The sequence below is a fragment of the Eptesicus fuscus genome, chromosome 25, assembly GCF_027574615.1.
Source record: "Eptesicus fuscus isolate TK198812 chromosome 25, DD_ASM_mEF_20220401, whole genome shotgun sequence".
NCBI classification, from domain to species: Eukaryota; Metazoa; Chordata; class Mammalia; order Chiroptera; family Vespertilionidae; genus Eptesicus; species Eptesicus fuscus.
This window is the reverse complement of record NC_072497.1, coordinates 8,209,202-8,221,997: the sequence shown is the minus strand read 5'-3', so window position 1 is coordinate 8,221,997 and position 12,796 is coordinate 8,209,202. Positions and strand designations below refer to the sequence as shown.

Here is a 12,796-nt window from a genome sequence, read left to right as displayed (position 1 = left end):
GGCACAGCCCCGCCAGCGCACTGCCAGTGCGTTCCAGCTATTTTTACCCAGCGGGTGTCGCGCCGATAAAGGTTGCAAGTCTGGTGTCTGTTCCGATTGCAGCTGGTCTTCCTGCCTTATGACTTCCTTGTGGCTTGTTTTTACAGCGTCTGGATGGTTCCATCAAGGGAGAGATCCGAAAGCAGGCGCTGGACCACTTCAATGCCGATGGTTCTGAGGTACACCGGGCGGGCACGGCTTTGTTACGGGGGGTCGATTGGGCTTGGTCTCCGGGGCAGAGCCTTTCTGGGTTAATACGTTCGGTTTCAGGAACAGTTCCCGGTGCAACCCTCCTGTGAGGGCGATGAGAAGTCGCTTCAGTGAAAGGTGTCTTTGCGTCTCCCGATCCCTCCAGGAGAGCATGTGCATGCTCTTTACCCCCGTGGTGTGGGCTAATGACAGACCTCCTAAGGTCACCGGAGTTTTCTCTAAGTGACTTCCAGATACCAAGTTTCTGGGCCTCGGAGAGCAGCCAGGCAGAGAGGGGCAGGGCTGGCCAGTAGGTAATATTGGGATACTAGAGGCCTGATGCACGAAATTCGTGCAAGAGTAGGCCTTCCTTCCCCCGGCTGCCGGCACCCGCTTCCCTCTGGTGCCCGGGGACCCGGGCTTCCCTCCGGCCGCTGGCAGGCACCTGGGACCCGGGATTCCCTCGCAGCCCCGGCTTCATCTGGAAGGACGTCCAGGTGTAATTTAGCATATTATGCTTTTATTATTGGGATATATGTTAATATCAGAAGGTTCTGATCTGTATTTTCTTGGTGACTTCCAGTCTTGAAAAGTACATTTGCCATGTCTCAAATTAGTTGGACCCTGCTGCACTGTGGCTTACTGTTTTTTGTTTTGTTTTTTTAAAAAATATATTTTTATTGATTTCAGAGAGGAAGGGAGAGGGAGAGAGAGAGAGAAACATCGGTGATGAGAGAGAATCATTGATCCGCTGCCTCCTGCACGCCCTCCCACTGGAGATTGAGCCCACAACCCACACAGGTGCCCTTGACCGTAATCAAACCCGGGAGCCTTCAGTCCGCAGGTCGGCGCTCTATCCTCTGAGCCACACCGGCTAGGGCTGGCTTACTGTTTTGACTTTGGCTAACAGCAGCATTTAGTTAAGTGTCCAGCTAGAATGTGGCATTATGGAGTATTGCTCTTTTTTTTTTTTTTTTTTTTTTTAAATGAATCTTTATTGTTCAGATTACAATTGTTTCTCCTTTTTCCCCACATATCTCCCCCCCACCCAGTTCCCCCCCCCCCCTCTGCCCTTACCTCCCCCCCCCCCCACTGTCCTTATCCATAGGTGTATGATTTTTGTCCAGTCTCTTCCCATACTCCCCACACAGACACCCCTTTCCCCCTGAGAATTATCAATCCACTCCCATTCTATGCCTCTGATTCTAATAAGTTTACCAGTTTATTCTGTTCCTCAGATTTTTAATTCACTTGACTTTTAGATTCACTTGTTGATAGATATGTATTTGTTGTTCATAATTTTTATCTTTCTTCTTCTTTTTCCTCTTTTTAAAGAATACCTTTCAGCATTTCATATAATGCTGGTTTGGTGGTGATGAACTCCTTTAGCTTTTTCTTATCTGTGAAGGTCTTTATCTGCCCTTCAATTCTGAATGATAACTTTGCTGGGTAGAGTAGTCTTGGTTGTAGGTTCCTGCTATTCATCACTTTGAATATTTCTTGCCACTCCCGTCTGGCCTGCATGGTTTCTGTTGAGAAATTAGCTGATAATCGTATGGGAGCTCCCTTGTAGGTAACTAACTGTTTTTCTCTTGCTGCTTGTAAGATTCTCTCTTTGTCTTTTGCTCTTGGCATTTTAATTATGATGTGTCTTGGTGTAGTCCTCTTTGGATTCCTTTTGTTTGGGGTTCTGTGTGCTTCCTGGACTTGTAAGTCTATTTCTTTCATCAGGTGGGGGAAGTTTTCGTTCATTATTTCTTCAAATAGGTTTTCAGCATCTTGCTCTCTCTCTTCTTCTGGTACCCCCATAATTCTGATGTTGGTTCGCTTGAAGTTGTCCCAGAGGCTTCTTACACTATCTTCAACTTTCTGAATTCTCTTCTCTTCATGCTTCTCTGGAGGAGTGTCCTTGGCCTCTTTGTATTCCAAATCTTTGAGTTGATTCTTGCAATCCTCTAGTCTGCTTTTGGGTCTCTGTATAATATTTTTTATCTCAGTCAGTGTATGTTTAATTTCTAGTTGGTCCTCATGGAATTTATCGGCCTTTTCCATGAAATTCTTGAAAAACCTTATAACCGTGGTTTTGAACTCTATGTCCAATCGCTTGTTTTCCTCCATTTCTTTGGTTTGTGATCTGTTTCCTTGCCTTCTCATATTCTCTGCTTCCCTGAGTTGGTAGGGTAGTTTTGTGTACTAGGTGTCCTATTGGTTCAACGGGTCAGCCTCCCAGTTACTTGAGGTGGACACTCTTGGTGTACCCTTGTGTACTGTGTGTTCCCCAGCAGGAGCTACAGCAAGGGCTAGTTTTCTCCTCCTTTGCTTGGGCGGTTTTGGAGCAGTCTGACTGGAGCTGCAGTTGGTTAAGCTGCCACAGAACAGGCCATTTATATGTAAAAACCGCTGTGTGGAGCCTGGGCGGGTTTGTAGAATGTGCGGGGCGGGGCCTCAGGGCTGGGCGGGGTCTCAGGGCGTCACTAGGCTGGGGCGTGGCCAACAGCGATGGCTGCCATCAGCCGTCTCTGCCTTTCCCGTTTCCAAGTCCCTGCGCCCCACGCTCCAGCGCAGTAAACAATGATTGCTGGGCGCACCACCGCAAAAAAGTCACTCTCACTTTCCGACCCAATGGCCAAGAGTCCAGCTTCTCCCCGTAGGTTTCTGGGTCCCCCGAGTGTCCCCAGAAACTGGATTTCAGAGTGATCGGGAGCTTGTCTCCCTGCGGGTTGAAGAAAAGCCGCGCACCCAGCCGCCCGCCGCGGGCCCGATTCGCGTGCCTCCGTACCTCAGCTTTTCAGCGATTGTGCTCCTTTCTGTTCTTAGTTGTCAGTCTTCCACTCAGCCAGCTTTCCCGTGGTTCTGGGTGGTAGACGTTTTTGTCTTTTAGTTGTGTTTTTGAAATTGTTGTGTGAGGCAGCAGATTAGTTGTTTAACTATGCCGCCATCTTGGTTCCTCCTCGAGTATTGCTCTTTTAACACATGCAGAAGAGCCACCTCAGACAATTCATGTTATCTTTGATGAAGCCTGCCGAGGAAAATGGCTTAATGATCAACCACACCCCAGATTTCACGTTGCAGGTTTCTCCTCCTAAAGTGTCCTGTCTCCCTAGAGGCTTCTCTAGAGTCTGGTGTCACTTGGTATTTCGAGCAAAGATCAGAGTGTGTGTGTCAACACATCTCCTAATCACTTCTTTATTTTAGTTGTTGAATGTGTTTGTGAGACAGCTCTCTCCATTTTCATTTCTACGGCACAGTGTTGGCCAGTGTGACTCTTAGTTAGACTGTGGAGGCCTTGTCATTCATCCGTGTATGTATATTGAATGCACCCATTTGGCAGAATATAACTCAGAACTGCCGGGTGTTGCGTGCCACTTGCGTGTTGTCATCCTCTGCCATACATGATCAGACTCCCTGAAAACAGAAATCTGACTTCTTCTCTGGCTCGCATAGATACTCTCTGCCTCCTGCCTGTGCTTTTCTGGGCCCTCGGACGCGGGCAGGCGTCTCGGTGGTCAGTGCTGTGGAAGCTGGAGTGTGTCAGGGCCGGGGTCTTCCCCACACACGCCCTCCAGCCACACCTGCTCTGGCTTTCTCGTGGAGGTCGAGGCTGCTGGGCCTCTCCACGTCCCTCACGGGGTCTGCGTGCAGAGTTTATTTTCCTCACGCACCTAGCAAATGGAGGGGCACGTGCAGAACACAGTTTCTCCGTTTGTCCTGACTGCCTTACGTGCATCATCCGCCTTCCCCCGGAAAACCGGTAGCTGGGCCACGTCCCCTTGATAATGAAGTGTGCGTGGGTTTTGCTATTGCTTGTCTGCGAGGCTCAGCCAGGTGGGAGCCCGAACTCTCTTGCTGCTGTTGCTCCTTAGTTCACTGCACCGACTCTTCCCTCGTAATCGAATGAAAATCCACTCTGCCACCAAGTCCCTGACATCCGTCAGCCTCCATGAAGTGTGTCCATCGTGTCTCACTTTTCTTTGCACCTGCAGGGGTTTTGGGGTGTTGGGGCTGATTGGATGGGACACTGGTTGAGAAGGCCCCTGCATAAAGTCGTGTGTTGCATTGTGTGCAGGACTTCTGTTTCCTGCTCTCCACAAGGGCTGGTGGCCTGGGAATCAACTTGGCTTCCGCGGACACGGTGGTCATCTTCGACTCCGACTGGAACCCCCAGAACGACTTGCAAGCCCAGGCCCGCGCCCATAGGATTGGGCAGAAGAAGCAGGTCAGTGGGAGGGGCTTCTGGGTGTGGCGTGGGGGAGCGGGAGGGGTTTGCGGGCCTTTCGGGATGTTTTGTAAAAGGCTTTTTCCTGTTTAGCTTCATTTCCCAAGGGGAGGGGTCTGTCTGTTAATTAGTGCAGAGAAGCCGTCTTTGGGGCTGCGATGAGCCTATTACGGAACTGCTCTCTTTCTCTGTTTAAAAAGTGCGTCACCAGCGACTTTCTAGTTTAGCCTAAAAAGATATATGATACAAAGACCTAGAACTGAGCACTTTCTCCTTTGTTACTATGGAAAAGTTGGTGGTAAATATTCTAACACTGTTCAAGATGGCCTGTTTTAACACATTGCGGACCAGCAGTTTTATTGCTAGCTTCACCCAGTGGCCAGATGAGTTTCTCTTGAACGAGTACAAAAAATATTTTACATAAATATTAAAGGCACACTTTAAAATTAAATACCCGTTGCATTTTGAAGGTATTTATTACATGTTCTTACAAGCTAATATCTTTTTAATGTGTGGTGCTTTGTAAAACACTGTGTAATATGAAGCGAGAATCCTCGTGATCCGTTCGCGATGTGTTAATTACACATGAACACGTTTCCCTGTGTTGGGGGAAATACACGCTTATTTCCTTTGTATGCGAATCTCAAAGTCGGTTCTAATAGAGGGTAACTCTCGAGTTTCCTGCTCAGCCAAAGACCCCGTTTTGGTGAAATGGATTATTCCTTAGTAAGATTTTTATGATTAGAACGAGGCCGTGTAAAAAGTCCTTAAAGGCAGTTTCATTTAAGAACGCACTCTGCTGCAGGTGGTAAAAGTACGGCATCTGCTTAGGTCTGTGTGGACGGAGGGCTTATGGCTTATAGTCCTTTATGGTGCGAGAGGCCAGGTATTTTTCATTCCCCTCCTGGCTTCAGACGGAGGTGACCTCCTTTTGTGTGTGATCGGGCGTACGCATGACATTTCCTTTCCCTACAGGTAAATATTTACCGCTTGGTTACCAAGGGGACCGTGGAGGAAGAGATCATAGAGCGGGCCAAAAAGAAGATGGTACTGGACCACCTGGTGATCCAGCGCATGGACACCACTGGCCGGACGGTCCTGGAAAACAACTCGGGGCGGTCCAAGTGAGTGCCAGGGCGGGGAGAGGCCAGCTGGTCCCATCCACACTCGGGGCCGTTCACTCTTCTGGGGGATTTTGCACAACAGACATGAGGTCTTTTATTCCTGGGAAACAGGCCACGCTAAGGCTGCAAGAGGATAGCGTTTCCTTATATTGATTTTTTTCCTATTTTTTCTTTTTTAATATATATTTTTATTGAATTCAGAGAGGAAGGGAGAGGGAGATAGAAACATCCATGATGAGAGAGAACCATTGATTGGCTGCCTCCTGCACACCCCCCACTGGGGATTGAGCCCGCAACCCGGGCATGTGCCCTTGACTGGAATCAAACCTGGGACCCTTCAGTCCGCAGGCCGACGCTCTATCCACTGAGCCAAACCAGCTAGGGCCCTATTTTTTCTTTCACTTTTAAGCCCTCTGCTTATGAGCGTGTTCTTCCCCCCCACATTCTCTCTCTCTCTCTCTCCTCTCTCTCTCTCTCTCTCTCCCCTGCCCTCTCTTTTTCTTTCATTTGAAAAATGTTGATTGTTGAAAGTATTGCCGATGTGCCCCCTTTTATCCCGATCTCCTGCCCCTCTCTTGCCTGTGGGTTTGGCTCTCCATGCGACATATGACACTTGGGCGTCCACCCTGACACAGTGTTGCCTTGAACATTTCCCCATGAGAATCCACCGATCGAATCGGCCGCCCTTCTCTTACTGTTGGTAGAAACGTTAGCGTGGAGGTTTGCGATTTTTCCTGTTGAAACAGAGGAAGGTAGTTACGTTTCGATGGGATGTATTTGGAAGCACAGCTATTTCTCTGAAAGAACGTACATTTTGACCACATTGTCGAGTGTGCTCTGTGGCGGTCTTGTAGCTTTGTTACAGGTGGGATCGACCGAGCTCTTCCCAAATAGGGTATTTTCAGATGAGTTGCCATTAGAGAGCAACCTGGGTAAAAGAAGCGTGGTTCTTTCCTATTGGACCACAGGCGAATGGTAACTTTCTGAGTCAAAGGACAGAGAGGGAACTGTCTTCTTTCACGTTGCTAATTACCCGTCTCGCCCAACCACGTGATCGGTGAGCCAACAGGAAAAGGATTGATGTCCTAGTCTTCTGCTGGCTTAGGTTTGCCACCACAGTCCCATCCTGTGGATAAAAACATGAAATGTTTGAGAGATCATTTTTCTTATGGCAGAATTTGCATTTTCACCAGTAATTGGGCCCCCTAATGAAGGGTAGATCTGTAGTAGAGCTTACTTGACGTTCCTGAGAGATTACAACTGCATTTTACTTTTACAGTTCAAATCCTTTTAATAAAGAAGAGCTGACGGCTATTTTGAAATTTGGAGCAGAGGATCTTTTCAAAGAACTGGAAGGCGAGGAGTCAGAGCCTCAGGTAATTAACAAGGAGGGAAAGCGTTTCTGACAAGTGTCACTTGTGAGCTACATTGTTTGGGAAGCAGATTCCGAGCCTGTTACGGGCTTCTGTTAAGCAGCAGTAATTACTTAAAGGACGTAGGTTTTTGTTTTTTTTTGTCTTTGTTTTTTCTAATAAAGTTCAAAGCTCTTATTGAATAGGAAAGAATGAGGAAAGAGCATTTGAGGATTCTGTCTTTGGTCTTTTTTATTCCTATTTCATTTCTTGTAATTTCGGAAGTTTCACCTTATTTGTATAAGTGGTAGTTTGAATCATTAAATGTAAACAATGTAAAGTTGAGACTAGAAAAGAAAATTAAAAATGGCATAACAGAAAAGAGAGCTGGTTTATTTGCACCAAACATTGTCAGCGCGTGCAGACCTTACTGTTGCCTTCTTACCTACTTGTGTTGCTGTTCTTCTCCTAGGAAATGGATATCGATGAAATTTTGCGCTTGGCTGAAACCAGAGAGAACGAAGTGTCAACAAGTGCGACCGATGAGCTTCTGTCACAATTTAAGGTATAAACATCCTCGTGGGAGGAAGTTCTTAGCGTTGATTCACTCTCCAGTAATAACTAACGCCTGATAGCACTTTCTGGGGGCCAGGCGCTCTGCTTAGCCCTTTGAGTAAATGGACTCATGCCTCAGTGTCATTCTCTGGAGTTTCCCAAGGATGTTCTGAGGGCAGAATCTGTAGTCCTCCCCATGCAGGTAACCATGAACGTGGTCCATCCTGCCCCGAGTCGGCAGGTGGAGGGAGGAAGTCTGTGAAGAGGAGGCTATGATGTCAGTGGGATTGGTGGTGACCCAGTTGGCTCTGGGGGCATTGGAGGGCTTGTGGGAGAGACATTAATGTCATAGAATCAGATGACAGAGCGGTCAGAGGTGTAAAAACAGAAGGTGACAGGAAGCTCTTGATGACTTGGCGGGATTTTTTTTTTTTTTTTTAAGGGTGATTACAGGGTGGTCAGTGGTATCTGACACAATACAAAATTAAATGAGATCAGGACTAAATGCAGGAGCTGGACACCAGCACTGAGTTACTAAAAAGCTAGTGAATTATAGAGAGAAGGTGCCCAGCTGGCGTGGCTCAGTGGTTGAGTTTTGACCTATGAACCAGGAGGTCATGGTTCGATTCTTGGTCAGGGCACATGCCCAGGTTGCAGGCTTGATCCCCAGTAGGGGGCGTGCAGGAGGCAGCTGATCGGTGATTCTCTCTCATCATTGATGTTTCTATCTCTCTCTCCCTCTCCCTTCCTCTCTGAAATCGGTAAAAATATATTTTTTAAAAAGAGTAGACAGAAGGTAATTTATGTGACAAAAGGGTCTAGCAAGACCATGTTTTTTATTCGTTTTGTGTTTTTTTTGTTTGTTTTTTTTTTTAAGATGTTGCCATGTTCTAGGCTTCAGAAGGTATTTGAGAATAGGGAGCTATTGAAGGTGCAGAGGAATGAAGGAACGTTTGAGGGCCCATCCATTGCCTCAGGGGAGACTGGAAGGGCCATCACCAAAAGCACAGCTGGAGGAGCTGCCTTGGAAAGAGAGGGGAAAGTACACTTAATGGCCAGTGAAATAAATGAGGTGTTTGCTGAGAAGTGGAAAAGATTTGCTACAGCCCTGGGTGGGGCCGGGGCTTGCCAGGAGGAACTTGATAGGGAGTAGAGCTGAATTTAGAAAATACGGCTTTGGCTTCGCTTTGGAGCCAGTCAGCAAGGTCATATGAGACTCTCCTGCAATCCGTGAGGTCAGAGAAATTGGATCAGCTGGTAATCCCAAGGTGAGACTGGCTCTGGAGGTGTAGGAGGGTCAAAAAGACAAAGGCTTCCCAGTTGCAAATGAGGCCCGGCCGGTGTGGCTCAGTGGTTGAGCGTCGACCTATGAACCAGGAGGTCAGGGTTTGGTTCCCAGTCAGGGCACATGCCCAGGTTGTGGGCTCAAACCCCAGTGGGGGCATGCAGGAGGCAGCCGATCAGTGATTCTCTCTCATCCTTGATGTTTCTATCTCTCTCTCCCTTCCTCTTTGAAAATCAATTAAATAAAAGAGAGAGGACCTGGTTGAAAGGATTGACCATAGTTAGTTTGATGCAGGTTAGAGAAGCAGGTTACAGCGGTGGTTAAGTGTGGTAGAGTCTACCGTTAGGATGGAGAGAGAACTGGGTGAAGTGTTTGGAAGGAAGCAGGATGGAATGAGGTCAAGGTTGGCCACAGGTAGAGCTGTCTCGGTGGAAGGAGCTGAGGATGGGTCAGAGAGCTCTCGTGTCAGATGTCATGTGTCTGAGGGTGGAGGGGAATTGTTAGTGTGTCCACCAGATCCCACTTCTGTGACTGCTGCTCCGTTCTTAAGCAGAAGTAATCTTCATGACGCTGTCCGGGTCAGAATATTATGAGTATTAAGTCACATTGCTGGTGACTCTGGCCTTTCTAAGGCCCTTTTTAAAAAAGATTGAATTTATTGGGGTGACGACATTGGTTAATAAAGTTATATAAGTTCCAGGTGTATAATTCTATAATATATCTTGTGTGTGTGTGTGTGTGTGTATGTAGAGAGAGAGACAGACAGACAGACATTGTGGACTGATCACAAGAATTCTCACTTCATATTACACAGTGTTTTACAAAGTATCATACTTTAAAAAGATATTAGCTTGTAAGAACATGTAATAAATAATTTCAAAATGCAATGGGTATTTACTTTTAAGGCGTGCCTTTAACATTTATGTAAAACGTTTTTTGTACTCGTTCAATAGAGACTTATCTGGCCACTGGGTAAAGCTAGCAATAAAACTACTGGTCCGCAATGTGTCAACATATATTTCAGTTAAACTTATAAGACACTTTATATCTTTATATCTGCTTCCCTACTTTTCAGTAAAATTTCTGATGAACTTGAGGATGTGGCAAATGGATTTCTGGGAGGTAAGGGAGAGATTAGTAGAAAATCGATTCTTTGATTATGTAATATCACAGGACTCCCTTATTAGTCATGGTATCTTACTTGGATTAAAAACACTGAGTTGAGGTTACAGTGGACGTTCTTTGGGAAATAGAGGAATTTCACTTGTGTGTTGCCAATTTCAGTTGTCCGTCGGTTGAAATTTCAGGTTGCCAATTTCGCCACCATGGAAGACGAGGAAGAGCTGGAAGAGCGCCCCCACAGGGACTGGGATGAGATCATTCCCGAGGACCAAAGGAAGCGCGTGGAGGAGGAGGAGCGGCAGAAGGAGCTGGAAGAAATTTACATGCTGCCTCGCATTCGGAGTTCCACGAAGAAGGTAACCAAGTGAGACGGAAGAGAGGAACCTCCTTCTCAGGCTTTGGACACAGGAGTGCCCGGTGTCCAAGGAAGGGGCCTTGCATTGCTGCCCGACCTGCGGGCTCCAGGGCAGAGTCTCGGGAAACCCAGCAGAGGAACAGGGAAGTGCCTGGGGCTCATGGCTCACCTCTGCTCATGGGCTGTGTGAGGCGGCTGAGCAGGATTGCAGTGTGTTAGAGACTGTAGAACCATTCTTTGCCGCAGGCACTATCACATTTGACTTTTGCAACAATGTTACTACCCAGTTTGTTGGAGATAATAGACTGTTACAATAATGTTACTACCCAGTTTGTTGGAGATAATAGACGGTTACAACAATGTTACTACCCAGTTTGTTGGAGATAATAGACTGTTACAACAATGTTACTACCCAGTTTGTTGGAGATAATAGACTGTTACAACAAGGTTACTACCCAGTTTGTTGGAGATAATAGACTGTTACAACAATGTTACTACCCAGTTTGTTGGAGATAATTATCTTCAGATGTAAAAGTCCAAGATCTTAGTAAGTCATAAATCAGTAGCAGCTAATAGTAGCTACTGTTTGCTGAGGACGCACAGGCCTAAGCTAGGGCATTTAAACTTACTGACTCATTTAATCCTTGGAGAACCCTGGTTAAAGGGGCTGTTATCCCCATTTTAAAAATAGCAAACAAAGACCAAGGAAGTGAACATAAACTTAGAATCCAAACACTTGCATTCCTTCTTAGAATTCACACTTCCCGGGAGGTGTGACTCTCCCTGTCAGGTCTGCCTTCATTTCCTGACACCTGCCTCCTTATGTCCCAAAGGAAAACGGACTTGTGTGATGTGAGGGCAGGTTCTGACTCCCAGAGAACTGGGCCTCAGCCCTCTGGCACCTGGCACTGGTGACAGTGTGCCTTTGCCGTTTCAGGCTCAGACAAATGACAGCGACTCCGACACCGAGTCCAAGAGGCAGGCCCAGAGGTCCTCCGCCTCCGAGAGCGAGACAGATGACTCCGACGACGACAAGAAGCCGAAGCGCCGGGGCCGCCCCCGGAGCGTGCGGAAGGACCTGGTGGAGGGGTTCACGGATGCGGAGATCCGCAGGTGCGTGGGGCCCTGCTCTCACTGGGCCTTGTGCGGAAGGGACGCTGTCAGTGACGACGGGGAGGGCGAGAGAGACCGAGTCGTACACCCATCGGAAATGCTCCTCCATCCTGACATCATTCTTATTTTTTTATATGTTGAGTTTTTGTGCCTTTTAAAAATAAATTTTTATTGCCGAAACCGGTTTGGCTCAGTGGATGGAGCGTCGGTCTGCGGACTGAGGGGTCCCGGGTTCAATTCCGGTCAAGGGCATGTACCTTGGTTGTGGGCACATCCCCAGTAGGAGGTGTGCAGGAGGCAGCTGATCGATGTTTCTCTCTCATCGATGTTTCTAACTCTCTATCCCTCTCCCTTCCTCTCTGTAAAAAATCAATAAAATATATTAAAAAATACATTTTTATTGACTTCAGAGAGTTAGGGAGAGGGGAGAGAGAGAGAAAGCATTAATGATGAGAGAGAATCATTGATCAGCTGCCTCCTGCACGCCCCACACTGGGGATCGAGCCCACCACCTGGGCTTGTGCCCTTGACCGGAATCGAACCCGGGACCCTTCAGTCTGTAGGCTGACACTCTATCCACTGAGCCATACCAGCTGGGGTGTCCTGATATTATTTTGAAGTAAATCCCGAATGTCTTACTATTTCAGATATAAAATGTCTCAGTGTATATCAAGGAGACATACAATATGAGTTGAGAAAGAATCCCAGGTTCATGTTCACATGTAACACTCTCCTAATCCTTGTATCCAGGCTGTTCCTTTCATAGAGTTTCTCAGCTGTTGTCACGTTCATTTTCATTTCCTTCAGTCACCGTGCCCTCCACCCAGTTTTTTCTCCCATAGTCTCTCTCTTTAGACTCTTACCTAAGCAGGTTATTTTAGTGACTGGCATGTCCCAGAGGCCCTGGGTGTGTGGTGACATCTTGCTTTCCATGGACAGTGGTAGTGGTTGGCACAGGGAGGGGGAGCAGGTGACACGGATTGGCAGGCAGCGTGGTTTAGGGTAGAGACTTGTAGAAGGTTAGGTCGGATTTTTGGTTGGAGATAAGGTTGGGCGGGAGTCAACACACTTTTCAAAATGGTTTTGCCTAGGAAGCTTGAAATCATATGTTTATTTTGCTTGGTCGCATTCCCAAAAAATATTTGAGGCAGTCCCAGAATTCGTATAGTTGTACTATTGACCAGAAAATGATGAAAAACCTGGAATTGAAGGTATCAGTAGTGGACTGAACAGACCAGTGAACTGTTCGGGGGTTTTTATGTCCAGAGTTATTGTGGTGATGGGATCATGCGTTACATAGACTTGCACATTTAAAAACGGATAACATGGGAGGTACGTCGTTGTTCTCCGTTACGTCCCTAAGCAGCTTCATGAGAAGAAAGTTGGTCTTTAGTTGGAATAGATTTCCAGTACTCATTCGGAAGTGGGGCGTTTGCAGAGGCATTC

At 47.1% G+C, this 12,796-nt stretch overlaps 1 protein-coding gene across 1 annotated transcript in view; it reads left to right on the top strand.

Annotated features, from left to right (window-relative positions):
- The window catches only part of CHD2 (chromodomain helicase DNA binding protein 2), an 86,842-nt gene that overhangs the window by 48,897 nt on the left and 25,149 nt on the right, over nt 1-12,796 (top strand). The window contains exons 20-26 of the mRNA XM_008156467.3: nt 147-218; nt 4,295-4,444; nt 5,420-5,568; nt 6,848-6,944; nt 7,393-7,485; nt 10,068-10,238; nt 11,175-11,350. Coding sequence (XP_008154689.2) covers nt 147-218; nt 4,295-4,444; nt 5,420-5,568; nt 6,848-6,944; nt 7,393-7,485; nt 10,068-10,238; nt 11,175-11,350 — 908 coding nt within the window. The remainder of the gene's footprint in view (nt 1-146; nt 219-4,294; nt 4,445-5,419; nt 5,569-6,847; nt 6,945-7,392; nt 7,486-10,067; nt 10,239-11,174; nt 11,351-12,796) is intronic.